At 65.1% G+C, this 18,957-nt stretch overlaps 1 protein-coding gene across 3 annotated transcripts; it reads left to right on the forward strand.

Annotated features, from left to right (window-relative positions):
- The first annotated feature begins 5,902 nt into the window (after window positions 1–5,902).
- Window positions 5,903–18,535, forward strand: FGFRL1 (fibroblast growth factor receptor like 1). Of its 3 annotated transcripts, none has more exons than XM_025290482.2 (7): window positions 5,904–5,965; window positions 6,547–6,638; window positions 14,790–15,062; window positions 16,161–16,241; window positions 16,338–16,622; window positions 16,709–17,062; window positions 17,200–18,535. In XM_025290482.2, exons 2-7 carry the CDS (start codon window positions 6,563–6,565, stop codon window positions 17,640–17,642), a joined length of 1,512 nt encoding a protein of 503 aa, XP_025146267.1. In that variant the 5' UTR covers window positions 5,904–5,965; window positions 6,547–6,562; the 3' UTR covers window positions 17,643–18,535. The 3 variants fall into 3 exon arrangements, with proteins under 3 accessions (XP_044802220.1, XP_025146267.1, XP_025146268.1); XM_025290483.2 differs by lacking the exon at window positions 5,904–5,965 and adding an exon at window positions 6,295–6,313; XM_044946285.1 differs by lacking the exon at window positions 16,161–16,241 and having other exon boundaries at window positions 5,903–5,965.
- The last annotated feature ends 422 nt before the right edge of the window (window positions 18,536–18,957 follow it).

An 18,957-nucleotide genomic window follows, 5' to 3' on the forward strand; every position in this document is an offset into this window, starting at 1 on the left:
GATGCTGAAGCTGAAACACTGATACTTTGGCCACCTGATGAGAAGAACTGACTCATCTGAAAAGACCCTGATGCTGGGAAAGATTGAGGGCAGGAAGAGAAGGGGACGACAGAGGATGAAATGGTTGGATGGCATCACCGACTTAATGGACATGATTTTGGGTAAACTCCAGGAGTTGATGATGGACAGGGAGGCCTGGCGTGCTGCAGTCCGTGGGGTCGCAGAGAGTAGGACACGACTGAGCAACTGAACTGAACTGGGAAGCGGGCCATACGACTGATTAGATGTGTGCTCGGCTCTTGCTGATCCAGCTGTGTGTGTGCAGCTCACTGCTCCAAGGCCGATGGCGTTGAGTGCTGGGATGTCTCACCACCTTGCTATGTTCACCAATACTGTTCATTTTGGTGACTTTTTCTTGTCGATTCCATAGACTTGTTCCCATAGGGGATTGTGTCATTTACAGATCAAGACTTTACTTCTTCCTTCCCAGTCTGAACTGACTTGACCCTCTAGCATGATGCTGAGTGCCAGGGAGAGAGAAAACCCCAGGTCTGGCTCTGACGTAAGCGGGGAACATCACTCTTTAACAGTCAAGTGTGATGGTAGCTGGAATGTTTCCACAGATGCCTTTTGTCAGGTGGAGGAAGGCCTTGTCTTTGCCAGTTTGCTGAGAGGTTTTTTTTTTAAATGACATCAGGACCAGGTGCTGGATTCTGTCCAGAGCTTTTTCTGCATCTATTGAGATAATCATGTTTTTTCTTTCTGTTGATATTGTATGTTACAGTGACTGATTTTCAAATGTTAAACCAACTTTGCATCCTTGGATAAATCCCACCTGATCATCATATATTATCCTTTTTTTATATATATTGTTGGATTTGATTAACCAACATTTAAGATGTTTTGCATCTGTGTTCATGCCTGATGGTGTTCTGTGGATTTCTGGATTTAGCATCATGCACTGAGTTGGGAGGTAGCCCCTCGTCTCCCCTTTTGGGAGTGTTTGCATAGAATGGGTGTTATTTCCTTTTTAAATGTTTTGTAGAATTTTTTGGTGAAGCCATGTGGGCCTGGTGTTTTCCTTGTGGGAAGGGTTCCAACTAAAAATTCAAATTATTTAATAAATATATTCAGATTTTCTATTTCTCCTAGAGTGAGCGGGGGTCTCCGCTCTGGCTGCTGGATGCAGGCGCTGTTCCTGCCTGCGGGCTCCCAGCCTTCAGGGCGGCTCTTCCCCAGCCTCCGATGCTTCCTGTCCACTCCTGGGCTGATCGGTCCTCAGCTGCAGCCTCCAGGCGACCCTCTGTGGGCCCCTGGGGCACTGTCTGCACGGCTCTCTCCTCTCCAGGACTCTGGCCCTTGAACGCCAGCCATCACGTTCTCTGGAACCGCCCTCCCTCTGGGCTCTGCCTGGGCCCCCTGGCCTGCTCTGGAAACCGCAGGGAGGGAGGGAGCGCTGACCCGTGACCCAGCTCTAGAGGATGGCCGTCTCCTGTTGTCTGCTCCTGTCTTTGCTGCCGTCCCCAGCCAAGAGAGATCCAGGCTCGCTCTCTCTTTCTCTCTCACACATATATATATCTGAATTTTTAAAAATTATTTCTTTTTGGCAGCACTGGGTCTTTGTTGAGTCCCACGGGCCTTCTCTAGCTGTGGCAAGCGGGCTTCTCCCCGTGGTGGCTCTCCTGCTGTGGAGCACAGGCTCCGGGCGTCAGCAGCTGCAGCTCGCAGGCCCCAGAGGGCTCAGTGGTTGCGGTGCCTGGGCCTAGCTGCTCCAGCCCGTGGAATCTTCCGGGACCAGGGATTGAACCCGTGTCCCCTGCATTGGCAGGTGGGTTCTCATCCACGGCGCCACCAGGGGAGTATTCTGAATTTTTAAAGTTTAAATATTTTTTAACGTGCAGAGAGCATGTAACTCTGGTCCCTGTTGCTTCATGGGGAGCAGAAGCTCGTGTCAGGGCCCTCAGCTCCCTGGTGAGCACTTCCCATCCTCAGAGGTGATTCTCGGCCCCTACACCTACTCCTGAGATGCCATTTCTCCAAGCTGTGGACCTGCCCTGTCTGCCCACCCTCACCTGTCCCAGCCTCTGGCACACAGCCAGGGCTCAGCTTGTCCTGGTGGAAAGAGGATGGTAAGAAGAGCAGCAGATTAATACCTCCTGGGGCTCGCTGTGTCCAGCAGGTGGGATATGGAAACTTGCAGTCCCCAAGATCATTCGACGAGGTCGGATTGCAGATGAGACGACTGAGACCAGGAGCTTAGCTAATTGCCCAGATCTCAGTTTTAAAAGTGTTCATATTCCGGGGCCAGTCTCATGGAGGGGGAGCGGGGGCCGCTGGTGGGAGGCCTCGGTGGAGGCGGCAGCTCGGGCAGCGCGCGCAGGCTGGTCTGGCGCCGCGTGGGGAGCGCCGCCTCCCAGGCGGAGAGGGAGGCTAAGGTCCGGGGTGGGGAGGGGACTCGGGCGACCTCGCGGCCCACCGCGCCCCGAGCCTCCGCCAGGGGGCAGCGCCTCCCCGCGCAGAAGCCCTACCCTGCAGGGACCCTCGCCCGCACCTGCGGCCGCTCCCCCGGCGAGACCCCTTCCCTCCGCCCACCTCATCCCCTCCCCGCACAGGCCGCCTCGGCCACTTCCTGCTTCCGACACCCACCTCCCCACACCTGCTGCAGGCAGCCTCCCCGCTGTGTCAGCTCTGCACACCCTGTGACGTCTCCCCACCAACCTCCCCGCGCGGCCCTGCGGGGCGCCCCCAGAGCCCACCTGCCCCCTTTGTCCCAGGGCTCCTGTCTGTGACCCACCGCGCTGCCGCACCATCCTCAGATAGGCGCTGAACGCCCGCTCCTGGCTTCCTGCCCACTGCTGCGGAGCCTGACTTCCAGTTCAGCTCAGTTCAGTCGCTTGGTCGTGTCCAAAGCTCTGTGACACCATGGACTCCATGGACTGCAGCACGCCAGGCCTCCCTGTCCATCACCAACTCCCGGAGTTTACCCAAACTCATATCCATTGAGTCGGTTATGCCATCCAACCATCTCATCCTCTGTCGTCCCCCTCTCCTCCCACCTTCAATCTTTCCCAGCATCAGGGTCTTTTCCAATGAGTCAGTTCTTCACATCAGGTGGCCAAAGTATTGGAGTTTCAGCTTCAGCATCAGCCCTTCCAATGAATACTCAGGACTGATTTCCTTTAGGATGGACTGGTTGGATCTCCTTGCAGTCCAAAGGACTCTCGAGAGTCTTCTCCAACACCACAGTTCAAAAGCATCAATTATTTGGTGCTCAGCTTTCTTTACAGTCCAGCTCTCACATCCATATATGACTACTGGAAAAACCATAGCTTTGACTAGATGGGTCTTTGCAGGAGGGCTACTTGGGTCTGCATCTGGGCCTCCATTCAGCATGCAGGCAGGATGGTGAGCACCCAGCTCACCACCCACCCCTCCACCGCCACGAGGTGGGTGCCCTACAGGCCCAGAAACAGGATTGAGGAACCGCCTATCTCTGGCTTGGAAGGAGTGGGCAGCCTGGGTCTCCACGGGCTAAAACCCTGATGGCTCATACCCCCTCATCCAGCTCTCCTCTGCCCTGGGGATGCTGACCTGCAAGACCTCTCCAGTTCCAGTTTTCCCTGGAAGGCTTCCTGGAAGAGGGAACCCTAAGAGGAGAGAGCTTGTTCCAGAAAGGGTTCTCAGAGGAATAGCAGGAGCAGAGGTCCAGAGGGGCTGCGGGGAGTGCTATAGGGGAGTGGGGGTGGGAACTGGGCAGGACCCAGGCATCCAGGGCCTCAGGGGTGGTAGGGTTTGTGTTGAGGGCACTGGGGAGCCAGAGATGCGTCAGGATTGTGTTTTTAAGTGATGAGTCTGGGACGTCCCTGGAGTCCAGTGGCTGAGAATCTGCCTGCCAATGTAGGGTGCGTGGATTCGATCACTGATCTGGGAAGATCCCACATGCTGTGGAGCAACTAAGCCCACGTGCCCCAAGTACTGAGCCCATGTGCCGCGATTACCGAAGCCCGCACACCTAGAGCCTGTGCTCCCAACGAGAGAAGCCGCCACAGTAAGTCTGCACACCCCCAGAAGAGTAGCCCCCACCAGCCACAGCTAGAGAAAGCCCTCGCACAGCAACGAAGACCCAGCACAGCCAAAAAGGAAATTAATAAATTTAAAATATGTTTTTTTAAAAATGATGATCCTCAATGTCAGTGACGGGACAGTGAAGGGGAAGCCAGGGGAGACTGGCCCAGTGATTCAGGCCAGTGAGCCTGGGTGTGGTCAGGTGAGACTGGCCCAGTGACTCAGGCCAGTGAGCCTGGGTGTGGTCAGGTGATGGACGGAAGGGGGGCAGTCATGGGGGCCAGTGTATGTCACTTGCTGAATAGGAAAGGGAAGGGCAGTGGGGCAAAGTGGAGAAGAGCCACAGGGCAGTGCCCACAGGGCAGGGGCATGCTGCAGTGCGTGGTCCCAGTCCCGGGCATCTCGAGCGCCTGGCACTCTGCAGTGTGTGGTCCAGTCCAGGGCATCCCAAGTGCCGGGGAATCTTGGGTAAACTATTTGCTTTCTCCGTGCCTGCATGTCTTCATCTGCACGGTGACAGCAAGACGTCTGACTGATTATGAGGATTAAAGGTGCTGCTGAGTTATTAATATCCTTGTGTTACCCTCACTGGGCTTCCCACCTGGTGCTAGCGGTAAAGAATCCACCTGCCAACGCAGGAGACCCAAGAGAGGCAGGTTTGATCCCTAGGTGGGGAAGATCCCCTGGAGTATGAAGGGCAACCCACTCCTGTCCTCTTGCCTGGGAAATCCCATGGACAGAAAAGTCTGGCGGGCTACAATCCAGACTCGGACACAACTGAGCGCACACGCACACCATCGCTAGCGGATAGGAGGCCGCAAACAGCCAGGTGGGCGGTGGGAACACATATGCTCTCAGTCAAGCGGATCTATGAGCCCAGGCGCCAGGGCGGGATCTCTGTACCCCACGTCATGCCCGACTTGGCCCTCCCTGGAGTCGCCTGGGGTCAGAGCGGGGTCTTGGATCTCCCCTCCGTTCCCGACGACCACCGGGGGGCTCAGATATCGGGACTCGGACTGCCCAGCTGGAGCTCGATCAGGGACGACTCTAGAGGCGCGCGGGGGGCTGTTGGCCTGAAGTTGGGGGCTCGGATGCAGGCGCCAACGGGTGCAGGTGCGAGGTGGACGGTGCGGGACCAGGAGGTGCGCGAGGCGGGGCTGGGCCGGGGCTGGGTGGGGGCGCGGTGTGCTGCCCCGGCCGCCAGCTGGTGGAAACAAGCTGGGGGCGGAGCCAGGGGCCTGCGGGGGCGAGGCGGACGGGCGGGGGCGTGGCCGCGCCCCGGGGAGCCGCCCCGCTCGCGGGCGTCCCGTACTGCTAGGGTTAAGGCCGCGAGCCAGGCGGTGGCGGGGCGGGCGCGCTCGCCGATTGGCGGAAAGTTCGGGCGCGGGGCGGGGCTCGGGGCGGGGAGCGGGGGGCGGGGCGCGGCGGCCAGGGCGAGCCGATTGGCGGGAAGTTCGAGCGCGGGGCGGGGCGCAAGGCGGGGCGCGGGGGCGGGTCGGGGGGGGCGGGGCTAGGGGGCCACGGCGCGCCGATTGGCGGGAAGTTGTGTCGGGGCGGGGCGCGCGGCGGGCTCGGCGCTCGCTCCGGGAGAGTTGACAAAGCCCCGCAGGGAAGGACGCCTCGCGGCGTGGCGCCCCGGGCCCCTTGCCCCGCCGCCCCGGGATCGCGGCCCCGGCCCGCGGACCGCCCTCGCCGCCCTCCTCGCCCCTCGCCCCGGCCCCGGCCCCCGATCCCCGCCCCGGCCCCAGCCCGAGCCGCCCGCGCGCAGGTAGCGCCGCCCCGTCCCGAGGCCGGGCCCGGGGGCGCGGGGCGGCGGGGTGCGGCGCCCGGGGCGGCAATGACCGCGCAGCGCGCCCCGCGGGCCCGGCCCTGAGCCCCGCCGCCCGCGAGCCCCGCCGAGGTGAGCCCCTCCGCGCGCCTCTGATTCCTGGGGCGGACTGGGAGGGCCGATTCCGAAGGGCCGGGGGCCGGGGCCGCGGGCGGGGGCGGGGGCCGGGCGTCCGGGTCCCCGCTCCGCGGCGAGGGGCCGCAGGCACCGGCACGCGCCGCCGCGACTCCCGCCCGGCCCGAGGTCCTGCCCGCGCCCCGCCCCCGCCCCTGCACCCCACGTGGGCCCCCCCAACGCAAATTTGTCCGCTAATGGCGCAGGCGATTATCTGCGGGGCCGCCGGTGTTGTGTGTCCCGCGGGCAGGGCCCGAGTTACAAGCGCCAGGAATCCAGACGGTGTTTGGAGGGGGGGCGGGGGAGGTCGGTAATTAGTGTAAACCCTTTGTCTGCCTTTGATACCCACGGTTACCCTGCCGCCGCTTCCTCCGCCCGGAGCGCGCCAGGGAAGGCGGGGCGGCCCGCACCTCAGTTCCCCTCGGTCCAGGGCCGGGGTGCTGGCGGCTCCGGGGCCCTCGGCCCGGGGGAGGGGGAGCGGGGCGGAAAACCCGTCCCCCCACCCGCACGTAAGTGACCAGCCTTTGAATACCCTCCAGGTCCGCACTGGCCGAGATGACGCCGAGCCCCGCGTTGGTGCTGCCGCTGCTGCTGCTGCTGGGGGCCCTCCCGCCGGCCGCCGCCGCCCGAGGTGAGTGCTGGCGCCCAGCCCGGCGCCCCGGCCTCCGCCAGCGCCGCCCCTTTCCCTCAGGCCCTGAACTCTGCCACAGTGCCCGCCTGGCGCGCGTGCCTGCGCCCCGCCCCTGCTGGCCGCGCGCAGCCCGGCCCCTCACCCACTGGGCCCCCAGCTCACCCACGGGCCAGTGGAGCTCACGCGTCGGCCCCACACCCAAGGGGCTCCTCAGCTATCTGCGGGGCCTCCCCTCTCATCATGAGGTCCCCCAGATCACCCACAGGGTGATCTCACTGTGTGGGCTCCCCTAGCTCTGGCACGGGGTCCCACACTGGCTGGCAGGTTGGGCTCTGGCCCCGGTTCCCCTCAGAACACACACACCCCCCGCTGCTGCAGTTGAGGGCAGCCACTGGTGCAGGCTCCCTGGGCATTGGGCAGTTTGGCCACAGTGCACCCAGTCAGGCCCCTGAAAACCTACAGAAACCCCCTGGTGGCCAGTGTCGGGTGTGGGGACAGTGGGGACCTTCTTGGTATGTGGGACTAACGACCCAGACCAGTGCGCTAGGCCTGCCCGTCTCCAAGAAGGTGCAGGGTTGGGGCCAGGGGACTGAGGACCCAGCACACAGGGTGGGAGTAGGGGCCTGTCTTAAGGCAGACGCTGAGACCACCTACTTCAGGCACACAGTGCCACAGTGGGGCCTGGATGCGGGCTCACACACCTTCTGTGCAAGAGGGCAGCCTCAGATACCCCTGGAGGGACCCCTGCCCCAGCAAGTGGCGCCCTTGGCTGACGGGCGATGGGTGATGCGTGCCCGTGGACTCCCACTGCCGTGTTCTGTGCTGGCCTCCTTCAGCGAGGCGGGACCTGTGGCCAGGCCAGCCCTGTGGGTGTGTTGACCACTCAGGATTGTCCTTGCCCTGTCCACCAGTCCTCTGAGGCGTCGCACCCCGCCCCCGCCGCTGCCCCACAGGCGCACCGAGCCCAAGCTGGCCTTATATGGCCACATTCGGGTGTGGGGTGGCAGGCGGCGGCCCAGGTGGGCCTCATGCCACGGTACCCCCCCGCCTGCCCTGCCGGGGACTGGCTGGCTCGCTTGAGGGTGGGGGCTGCCCAGGCGTGGCCAGGATGGCAGCGTCCAGGGTGCTGCGGACACTCGGGTCATGCCCAGCGAGGCTCCCCACCCCCGGGGCCAGCAGCTCGGCCTCCGATTGCTCTTTCGTCTGCTTGGACTCCCCCATCCCCGAACCTGCCTGTCCTCTGGCCACTTGGCCAGGGAGGCTCGGGAGGCCACTGGCCTGACCTGGCCACTGGCTGGAGCCTGAAGTGGAGGGGCGGGTGGCAGTGGGCCGTGGACGGCTGTGGGCAGCAGGGCCTGCCTTGGCACCGAGTGGTCCCCCAGGGGCTACACCCCTCTCGGTGCCCTTTGGCTGAGGCCTTGGGCTGCATGGTGAGGGCCCTGGCGGCCGTGGGGAGGTGGGAGCCGCTTTCCAAGGGCAAGGGCCTCTGTGGTTTCTGGTGGGGGGGGGGTGCTCTTCCTGAATCGTGTTGGCTTCTCCTCCAGGCCTGGACTGGAGGGCAGAGCTGTCTCAGGCCCTTCCCACTTGGCGCGTGAACAGGCTGAGTGTGGACCTTCTTCAGGCAGGCAAACCAGCGCAGAGAGAGTTTGGGTGGTTTTTTGAAGCCGCTTTCCCCGTGGTGTCACAATTTCTGGAATCAGTACATTTCTAGACTCAATATTTTTAAGGTTCCCCTTTTCCCAAAGTTTCACAATCTTGGTGGGTTAGTCTTAAGCTGTTTTTTTTTTTTCAAATTTGAAAAAAGACTTTGGCTTTCTCCGTTTCCACTTTATTTCTCACAGTGTGAATTCGAGAGGTTCCGAATGAAGTGCCTTTTACAATTTACTTTGAAAGAAGTCATTTCAGGGTTTTCTGAGAAGTGCCACGTGTGGACTTTTCTGAGGATGGTGCAGTGGACAGTCTCTGAGCAGCTGGCCCTGAAGGCCCCTCTCCCTCCCCTGGACCTGGCCAGCGTGCCCGGCCACCTTCCGCCTGTGGGATAGTGCAGACTACAGGCCGACTTGCCTGGGGGCTGTGGTGGAAGGCTCTGCCAGGGCCTGTGAGTCCACAGGGAGGCGTTCGGCTGTCAGAAAGGCTGTGATATGTGTGCTGGTGGACCTCAGCGTCTGACCAGGCTGCAAGGGGCCTCCTCCTCGCCCCCCAGGCTCCTGCAAGGTGGACGCACGGGAGCCCGGCCCAGGCTCTGCGAGGTGGACCTGGGCCAGCGGCCCACTTATGTCTTGTCTTCGGCCCCACTCCCGGAAAGAAAAATAAACCACTGCCCCCTCTGCGGGGAGGAGGGAGCGAAGAAAGTCGCCCTTGGCTGGGCCTGGAAGTGCTGCCTGCCAGGCTCCGTCTCCAGTGCGCCAGGATCGACAGGCCCCCGAGTCCTCCTGGCTCTGCGGCGGCCCTAACAAGGCAGTTGCTGGTTTTCTCCAGCAGCAGCCCTAGCCTCTGGATCGGCTGGGCAGCCCAGGCCCCACAGACGTGCAGGGGAGGCGGGCGGAGGCCTCCCATCTTGGCTTGCTTTGCCCCATTCTGTGCCTCCACGGGTGACCGCAGCCTGGTGTGTCTGGGGGACAGCCTCAGTGAGCAGGTCAGCACGCAGAAGGAAGGGGTGCCCACCCCATGGACACCCTGTCCATCGCGGCCCCCCACTCTTCCTAGCGGTGGTCACGGGTGCTCCAGTAAGTACAGCCTGCCTTCTCTCAGGGCCCAAGGCGAGCAGGGGCCACCGTCCTGTGGGTTTCACAGCCCAGGGTCCCCTGGAGAGGCTCAGGTATAACAGGGCCAGGTGGGATGGGCCTGGAAGGAGAGGTGGTCTCGGTCAGGTGAGGCGAGGAAGTCCTCCAGCGGTGGGAGTGTCATGGGCAGAGGTGGGCAGCTCACCAGGGCCGGGGTGGGCATGGCGCCTTGGCCTAGCAGGGTAGGGCCCTTGGATGGGGAAGGGCTGGGCTGGTTGGCTGAGGGGGTTGTCTGGGGGGTGGTCCACTGAGGCTTTGTGTGCTGGGGCCTCCATTCCCACCCTGTGCCCCGCCGAGTGGCTGGGGCAGGGTCTGGAGGCGGCATGCTGGGGTGGGGAGGCGCATGTCCACACCGAGCACAGACTGGCCCGGAGTGGGGGGGGGACTGGCCCAGGGTGGGGGTGCTTCTGGAGCTGTCCCCAAGCTGTCCCCGAGCCGGAGCCAGGGCAGGGAGTTGCCCCAGCCTCGGAGCTGCCGAACCCCAGGGTTTCCCATCTTGGCAGGAAACACAACTCCTCTTCTTCCTGCCGGGGAGTTTATTTTGTGTGAGATTTTCACAAGCTGTGTGCTGGATAACGGGGCCTGGGGAGCCGGCAGGGAGGAGGGAGGCCCCGGCTCCCGTGACACTGCCCCCGGGCACCCTCGAGTCCAGGGCCGCCCCCTCCTGCGCGGCAGCCAGTCTGGGTCCTGGCTAGACTGTGGGGCTGGTCCTGGAGCTCACCCTGAGGGTCAGGTGGCCCACCCCACGGCCTCTGGGGCCTGGGGGTGCCCAGTCTGGGTCGCTCGGGCCTCAGAGCCTCGGGCCTTTCCTGGAGAAGCCGCTCGAGCCTCAGTGGAGTGGACGTGGGACCCGTCCGGCTGCTGGGGGTTGGTCGTCTGCGGCTGTAGCCTAGAGACCCCGCGTTTGCCCTGAACACCTGGGGGCTCCAGGCTCGGTAAGGGTCCTCTCACCTCCTAGGCGACTGCCCCTGGGTGGTCTGGGCCCCGAAGCGCGTTACTCTGTTCGCTGCGTCCAGCACGGCAGGCGTGGGAGGCCCCAGTGGACAAGGGCCCTCTCCGCCCTCTGACAGCTGGGAGCGTGTCTGTGAGGGGGCAGCGGGGGGCGGGCACGGGCAGGTTTGCAGGAGGGTCAGCACTGAGCCTGAGGACCTGGTGAGACCTTGACATTGCACGAGGGCTGCCCAGTGCTCAGCTGTGCCCCTGGGCGGGTCGGGTGTTTTCCAGTCACCATCCCCCACTGGCAGTTCCCATGGGTGCCCCTAGGGATGTGGCACCATCAGGGTGATGCTCTGGGCCCCCCACCAGGGTCCTGGGGGTGGTGAGGGTGAGGTAGAGGAGCCCTGAGGCTGGGCTTCCCCTGGAAGTGGAAGGGGCCCCTGGTGCCCACTCCCCTGCCGGGCGGCTGGGCAGCGGGTGGCGGGGACGCTCCTGCCGCCTTGCTCGGCGGGTCAGGCCGTCCCTTTGCCACGCCCAGAATGGCCTGGTTTCTCAGGCAACCACCTGTCCTGCGGGTCCTACCAGTTCCACCGCAGATCCCGTGGGTCCGGCCCCCGGGGCCGCCCCGGGCCAGCTGGCGAGCAGGAGCCTGTGTGCTTGTGTGGCTGTGCAGCGGTGCTGGGCGGGGGTCTGCCCGCCTCCTGGCAGCCACGTGGTGGTCCTCCCCTGTGCCCACCCCCTGCGCCAGGTGCTCCTGCCCTTCCCCTGGGGCCTCACCTCTCTGGGGAGGGTGCTGGGCCCAGAGCCTGGCACTCACCGTGGGAAGCACCTCGTGTGTCCCACCCCCTAGACAGCCTACCGCACCAGCGTCCAGGCCGGCCCTGTGGGCCCGCCTCTGGGGCCCAGCCCCCTCCCCACCTGCTGGCTTAGCTGGTCCTGCACAAAAGATGGCAGCTCCCGACCGGCCGCCCCTACCCGCAGCCAGGCCCACTGTGGTCAGCTTGATCCAACCCACCCGAACCTTGCCACGGCCAGAGCATTCCTCAGGCTGGAAACCTGCGGGGCTTTGCAGGGCTTGCTGGGGACAGGGCTGCCCTGACGTGCAGGCTAGGGGCTCAGGCTCCGTCTCCTTACCTGCTCTGAGGCCTCTGGCACCTGGGGCTTGGGGGAGGGCTGGTGTCTGGCTCACCCACCTTGAAGGTAGCTTGGGGTCGCAGGCCAGGGCCCACTGAGCACCCTGGGTGGCTGGGAGGGGTGAGGGCTGACCTTGGGGTGCCCATGCTCCCCACGGCCAGGCCCCTGGCAGACGTGAACAGAGCAGGGAGTGTGGGTCCAGATGGAATGGCTAGGGCAGCTCACCCCACCCCAGGGGGGCAGAGGCCATGAGGCACGGGTGCTGCACTTCGGGGTGGCCCCCAGGCCCTGTGATGATGACTTGGGGGGGTTTGGGGGGCTCCAGCTGGGGGTCCCTTCTCCATCTGCCCAGCACCTCTGCCCTGGGTCGCAGCGGGGTCTTGTTATAGCAAACATGGGGAAATGGAGCCCCCATCCAGGTGGGGGGGCTGCAAGCCTGGGCGTCTCTGGTGCTCAGAGGAGGGGGTCCGCACCCCCTGTTGGGGTGTGCGTCTAGGGGACAGTGTACGGGGGGGCAGCATCGCAGCCGCGTGTGGCCCCAGCTCTGGGTCCGCAGTGGCTCAGGGGTGAAGAGTCCGCCTGCAATGCAGGAGACCCAGGTTCGACCCCTGGGTTGGGATATTCCCTGGAGGAAGGCATGACACCCGACTCCAGTGTCTTTGCCTGGAGAAGCCCATGGTCAGGGGAGCCTGGCGGCCTACAATCCACGGGGTCGCAAAGAGTCCTACCGACTTAGCAACTGAAACAACGCCCGAGCAGCTGCAGAGCTTGAGGAGGAGGAGGGAGAGGAGGAGGGGCTCTGCCCCCTTTGCCCATGCCCATAGTGCTCAGCCCGCGTTCTGGGTGAGACCCTGCCCAGCCTACCGCCTCCACACCCACTTTGCACCCTGTCTGTGCCCTAAACCTCCCAGCACCATGGCTCTGGGGAGGTGCTAGGTTGGGGCTTCCTGGAGGCCACACTCTAGGGAGGGGCGGCAGCCGGGCGGAGGGCCTGCGGGGAGCTGAGGGGCAGGGGCGTTCCCCTGGGCCCCACCCCCACCAGGCCCTGCAGGGGCCCCCAGGTCCCCATGTGAGCCTGTTTCCCATGGCAGAGCGTCGGGATGCCCCGTCCAGGTGGGACAACGGGGCTTGTGTTTCCTGCGCTAAATATAGAGCTGCTGCAGCCATGCTGGCGGCCAAAACCCCCAGGAGCCTGGGGGGCCGGGCCTCCCGCCTGTGAGCCTGCAGGGGTCTCTGCAGAGGCTGCGGGGCTGGCCAGGCGGAGCGCAGGTGGGGGCGGGGTGGCCGCGCGGGAGGGGCTGTTTGCTTTGGGATGCAGCTGGCTCCACAGGCCTCCGTGGGCACTGCCTCGTCCTCCTCCGCTCAGGCTGGCTCGCGGGGCCACACTTCCGGCCCATCTGGCGGTCAATGGGCCCCGTCCCTCCTCTCTGCAGTGACCCCGGGCAGCGTCCGCACCACCCGTGGTTGCCCCACTCTCCCTTCTGAAGGCGTCCTTCTGGGGGATGGGAAGGGCCCACATGGTTGGGCCGGCCCCTTCTCTGACACTGAGGCAGGCTGCTCAGGGTCTGGGGGTGTTGGCAAGGGCCCAGTGGTGCCTGCAGGTTGCGGTCGGGACAGGCAGAGCCCCAACGGGGAGGCTCCGCATACACGTATGTCTGTGTGGACATGTGTGGGTCCACGTGTGTGATCCTTGTGTCCAGGTGTCAGCCTGGGGGACCGGGGGCAGGCTGGGGGTACCCTCTTTGTCCTGCAGCCTGGGAGGCCCCTGGGGATGGTGGAATTTCAGGCGGTGACAGGTGGTGGACAGGGTCTGCCTGGGAATGAGGCCTGGACCCTGGGCAGCCTGGTTGGGTCCTCCTGGGGGTCCACTTGTCTGGGGCCCCCAACGCCCCCCCGCACTGTGAGCTGAGTGGGTGCCTGGGGGCGGGCCCTGCAGACTGCCGAGTCATTAGGGAGAGGTGGTCAGGGGAAGCATGAGGGCTGGCTGGCTGGGGCAACTAACTGCCTGGTGGGGGTGCAGCCCCCTGAATAGGATCTCTGTCGCTCACACCCCGGTCCCCTGGAAGCAGAGCCTCGGGACCCCCTCCCCACTTGGGGCCCCAGAGAAGCTGAGCCCGGGGCCGTCAGCTCACCCATCCCCAGGGGCACAGCCGCCACCCTCCCTTGGCTCCCCAGGCAGGGGCGATGGGGGTCCACGCCCTGCAGGGGCCCTGGGAGCCGCAGTGTCTATGGGACCCACAGGAGCACTCTGGTTGCAAAGCAGCAGTGGAACCAGCTGGCAGTTGCATGTTGAAGAAACACCAGCTGGTTATTGAAAACACATGCCGCCCTTGGGCCCCAAACGATAGCGTCTCAGAGCAGCCGCGCCAGGCCGGCACCTCTGCTCAGTCAGAACACCCGGACGCAGCCCTCCTGGCCTGAGTGGCGGCCTCGAGGGGTGGAGGCACCTTCCAGTGGCTGGTGGCTGGAGTCCCGGGAGCCCAGCCCGGCCAAGCCCCTGAGAAGGGCAGCTGAGTGCCCATGGCTGCCTCTCCTGGTCTGGAGGGACACGGGGTGGCTGCCCACGAGAGAGGCCCGAAGCCCCCGTGGTCTTCCCATGGTGCTGGAGCTGCACATGGGCCCCGGCTCTGGGCCACAGGCACGGCGGGGGCTGAGGGTCCCCTTGGAGGCAGCTCCGTAGACTTGTGGTGTCCGCGGTGTCCTTCCCCCAAGCCGTCTCCTGTTGCCGTCTAGACCTGATCACCCCCATTGTGCCCACACTTGACCCTGGAGGAACTGAAGCTGGACCCAGGCCGGGGGGATCAGGGACGGTCAAGGGCACCATGGCCTCAGCTCAGGACTCTGCCTTCTCCCACGGGAGAGAGTGGTCACCCATAGCTGGGGTGCCCAGCTGCTTGCCTTCTGACCCCAAGGCCTTGGTGACCTGGTGTGGCCTGGCTGGCAGCAGGGAGGCTCTTGTCCGGGCAGACAGACCTGGTTCAGTGTAGCCCAGGCACACACGGGCACAGATGCAGAGACACTCACGTGTGCACACCCTGTCCATGAGGGGCTGTCCTTACTGGTCTGTGCACGTGAGTCCTGGGTGAGCCGGTCCTCCCGACTGTGTTCTGGCTCCTGTGCGAGAGCGCGCAGGGGCCCCCGTGGTCTGGGAGGGCAGGCAGGCGTCTCTGCACGGGGTCCTGGGTGGGCTCCCGGCAGGGACAGCCCTACCGCCAGCTCCCAGTGCCGACACTACCTTCGCCCTGACCAACCCGCTGCCAGTCCCCTCCTCCCTGACAGAGCCCTCTAACCCCCGCAGGGCCCCCGAGGATGGCGGACAAGGTGGTCCCGAGGCAGGTGGCCCGGCTGGGCCGCACGGTTCGGCTGCAGTGCCCCGTGGAGGGGGACCCGCCGCCACTAACCATGTGGACCAAGGACGGCCGGACTATCCACGGCGGCTGGAGCCGCTTCCGCGTGCTGCCCCAAGGGCTGAAGGTGAAAGAGGTGGAGCCGGAGGACGCTGGTGCCTATGTGTGCAAGGCCACCAACGGCTTCGGGAGCCTCAGCGTCAACTACACGCTCATAGTGATGGGTCAGTGTCGGGGCATGGTCTGTCGGCGCCGGCCGGGAGGCAGCACTTCCCGAGGGCCCACCGCCACCCCCCGTCCTGCCTGAACTTGACCACTGCCCCCAGGACCCAGGGGTCCCGCTGGCTGCTTCTGAGTCCGGGACACCCCCCAGCCCGGGCCTGCCTCCTCAGGCTGCACCTCGGGGTGGGGGCCTTTCCTCCCGGCCTCTTCTCCCCCAGAGTTCTGCCGGCTTGAGGGGCCAGGGCTGGCTGGGAGACAGCAGGAGTGGGTGGGGGGCCCCAGCTCGCACCCAAGTGCAGCCTGGTGGGCCAGGCCGGCCGGTAGCCTTGGCGTCGGCCGTGACTTTGAGGCTCAGGTTTCCAAGTTCAGAGGGGCCGCTGGGAAGCAAGGGCCTTGTGTTCTCCTCTGCCTCCGGGGCCCGGGCTTGGGGACTGGGCGGCGCCCCAGCAACACGCCCTTTACTCGCTGGTACCAGGCGCTGGCCCGGCCCTCCCCCACGGGCGCCGGAGCAGCACAAAGGAGGAGCCCGACCCACACGCCCCACCGCTGGGTTCCAGGGTGGGGTCTGAGAGCCCGGCCTTGGTCCTAGGCCCTGGAGGCGGTGGCTGTCCCGGGGAGGGGGCATTCCTCAGCATTCCCTGCCTGCCCCCCCCCAGGTCCCCTCTGGACTCTGGAATGGGAATACTGTGGGTGTCCCCCACCACGTCCTTTCAAAGGGGAGGATGACCAGGCGGTATGCGAGCCATGTCAGTTCACCGAGCCCTCGGCCCCTTGATGTGGGCTAGGGTTACTGCAGCTGCTGGCGGGCCCCGGCCCCCACCACCCCCAGGCCCTGCAGACCCCCGGGAGCCAGGGTGGGAGAGCCAGACCTCCATCCCACCCACGCCTGGCGGGGTCACCTGCACCCAGGGAGTGGGCCGGGAGGCGGCTCCCGCCCAGCTGTCCCTGGGATTCTGAGCTGCGGGCGTGCATCCACGGCCTCCTGCTGGTGTGCTGGAGCCTCCAAGCTGGGCCTGGGGCTGGGGTCCATGCTGGGGTCTCACGGGGGCTACTGAGGCCCCTCTCACGTGCCCCGCCCGCCCCCCCAACCCCCACCCCAGATGACACCAGTCCAGGAAGGGAGAGCCCAGGGCACGACAGCTCCTCTGGGGGCCAGGAAGACCCAGCCGGCAAGCAGTGGGGTGAGCAGAGGGGCGTCAGGTGGGCTGGGGGCTGGGCCTCACCGCTCCCCCGACCCCGCCCGGCCCTCTGACCTCCACGCCTCCCTCCCTCTGCAGCGCGGCCCCGCTTCACGCAGCCCTCCAAGATGAGGCGCCGCGTGATTGCGCGGCCCGTGGGCAGCTCCGTGCGGCTCAAGTGCGTGGCCAGCGGGCACCCGCGGCCCGACATCATGTGGATGAAGGATGACCAGGCCTTGACCCGCCCGGAGGCTGGCGAGCACAGGAAGAAGAAGTGGACGCTGAGCCTGAAGAACCTGCGCCCGGAGGACAGCGGCAAGTACACGTGCCGCGTGTCGAACCGCGCAGGCGCCATCAACGCCACCTACAAGGTGGACGTGATCCGTGAGTGTGGGCGGGGGCGTGGGCGGGGCGAGGGCTGGGGGCGGGCTGCAGCCCCGGGGCCACGCCCAACGCTTGTCCCTGCGCAGAGCGGACGCGCTCCAAGCCTGTGCTCACGGGCACGCACCCCGTGAACACGACGGTGGACTTCGGGGGCACGACATCCTTCCAGTGCAAAGTGCGCAGCGACGTGAAGCCGGTGATCCAGTGGCTGAAGCGCGTGGAGTACGGCGCCGAAGGCCGCTACAACTCCACCATCGATGTGGGTGGCCAGAAGTTCGTAGTGCTGCCCACCGGCGACGTGTGGTCGCGGCCTGACGGCTCCTACCTCAACAAGCTGCTCATCACGCGCGCGCGCCAGGATGACGCGGGCATGTACATCTGCCTGGGTGCCAACACCATGGGCTACAGCTTCCGCAGCGCCTTCCTGACAGTGCTGCCCGGTGCGTGGGCCTCACCCCGCCCCCAGCGGGCCCGCCCCGCCCCGCCCCGCCGGGCCCCGCCCATGCGCACCAGCTGGGCTGTGGGGTGCCCGCGCCCTGACGGTTCCCTCCCTGCCCCTCCTCGGTTTCTCCCGCAGACCCAAAGCCACCAGGGCCGCCCGTGGCCCCCTCGTCCTCCACCACCAGCCTGCCGTGGCCAGTGGTCATCGGCATCCCGGCCGGCGCGGTCTTCATCGTGGGTACCGTGGTCCTGTGGCTCTGCCAGGCCAAGAAGAAGCCGTGCGCCCCGGCCCCGGCCCCCCCGGCGCCTGCACATCGCCCGCCCGCCACAGCCCGCGACCGCGGCGGGGATAAGGACCTGCCCGCCCCCGCCACCCTGGGCTCCGGCCCCGGAGTGGGGCTGTGTGAGGAGCTTGGGCCCCCGGCCGCCCCCCAGCACCTGCTGGGCCCTGGCTCAGCCACCGGCCCCAAACTTTACCCCAAACTCTACACAGACACGCACACGCACACACACTCACACACACACTCACATGTGGAGGGCAAAGTCCACCAGCACCAACACATCCACTACCAGTGCTAGGGTGCCTCGGGTGGCTCGTGGCGGCACGGCCAGCGGCAGGCTGGGGGCCATGTCCCCGTGCCCCGTGAGACACACACACACGTGGACGCGCGTGCACACACACACACACAGACTCCATCTCCCCGTGCCCCGTGAGACACACACACACGTGGACACGTGCACACACACACACTCACACTCAGACTCCATCTCCCCGTGCCCCGTGAGACGCACACACACGTGGACACGCACACACAGACACACACACACGTACACGCAGACTGAGAAGCCTTTGGGAAGGCCTGTATTGTAACCGCAGTGCGCATGTGGCGACCGGCTAGCTCATGAAGGAATCCCTTGGCCCCGTGAGAAGGATTTCACGGAGGCCATGTTCACCCCCCCACCCTGGCCTGGCAGGAGATCTGAGAGGCACCCTGGCTTTGCAAACCAAAAACTCCGACCCCGTCCCCGCGCCTGCCTGCCTGTGTCCCTGCCCTGGCTATTTTTGCCACCACCTGTCCTGGTGTCCAGGAGTCCACCAGCACCCTGGAGGGGCGTCGGGCGGGGCAGTCCTGGGCCCTGTCCTGAGCGGCTGGAGCCAGCGGGGGGTGACTTTTGTCCCACCCGGCCTCCCACTGCCAGAGAGGAGGGGCCTTTGATATTTATATTTAAGAAATTAAGATAATAATATTAATAATGATGAAAGGAGGCCTGGGCCACAGAGACTTGGCCTCTCCCGGGGCCCAGGACCCACCTGGCCTTGCGGCCATGCTGGATGTCCACCCTGGCCTGGGCACCCATCACCCCGTTACCCGTGGCCCCAGACCTCTGTAATTTTATATAGAGTTTGAGCTGAAGCTTCGTATATTTAATTTATTTTGTTAAACAAGAAAACGTGCATCCTTTTTCTCGAAGCTGGTGTTCCTTCCTGTGTCTGTGCGTGCACCTATATGCCAGGAGCCCCATGGCCAGGCCGCAGGCTCGGGGCCCCGGAACCCACCATCGGTGTCCTGGACGCTCGCCTGTACGCGCGTCTCTGGCCAGCCCGAGTCTGGCTGGCTGGGGGTCTACTTTCTGTACTGGTGTGGCCCCCCGCCCCCAGTCCTCACCGCAGGGCCCGTGCTCCTCCCGCCCCACATTCTGGGGCTCGCCTCATACCCTCGGTGGGCAGGTGGGCTGGGGGCTGCCGCAGGGCCCCGTCCACCCTTGGTGGGCAGCAGTGCCTCCCTCGACAGGGAGACAGGCTCTAACTTGCCTGCCGGCCAGCAGGCAGAGCTTGGGCCACCCTGGCCCGCAGGTTCTGGAGCCTCTTAAGGAGGAGCACGAACAGCTTGTG

The sequence above is a fragment of the Bubalus bubalis genome, chromosome 7 (genome assembly GCF_019923935.1).
Source record: "Bubalus bubalis isolate 160015118507 breed Murrah chromosome 7, NDDB_SH_1, whole genome shotgun sequence".
Taxonomy (NCBI): Eukaryota; Metazoa; Chordata; class Mammalia; order Artiodactyla; family Bovidae; genus Bubalus; species Bubalus bubalis.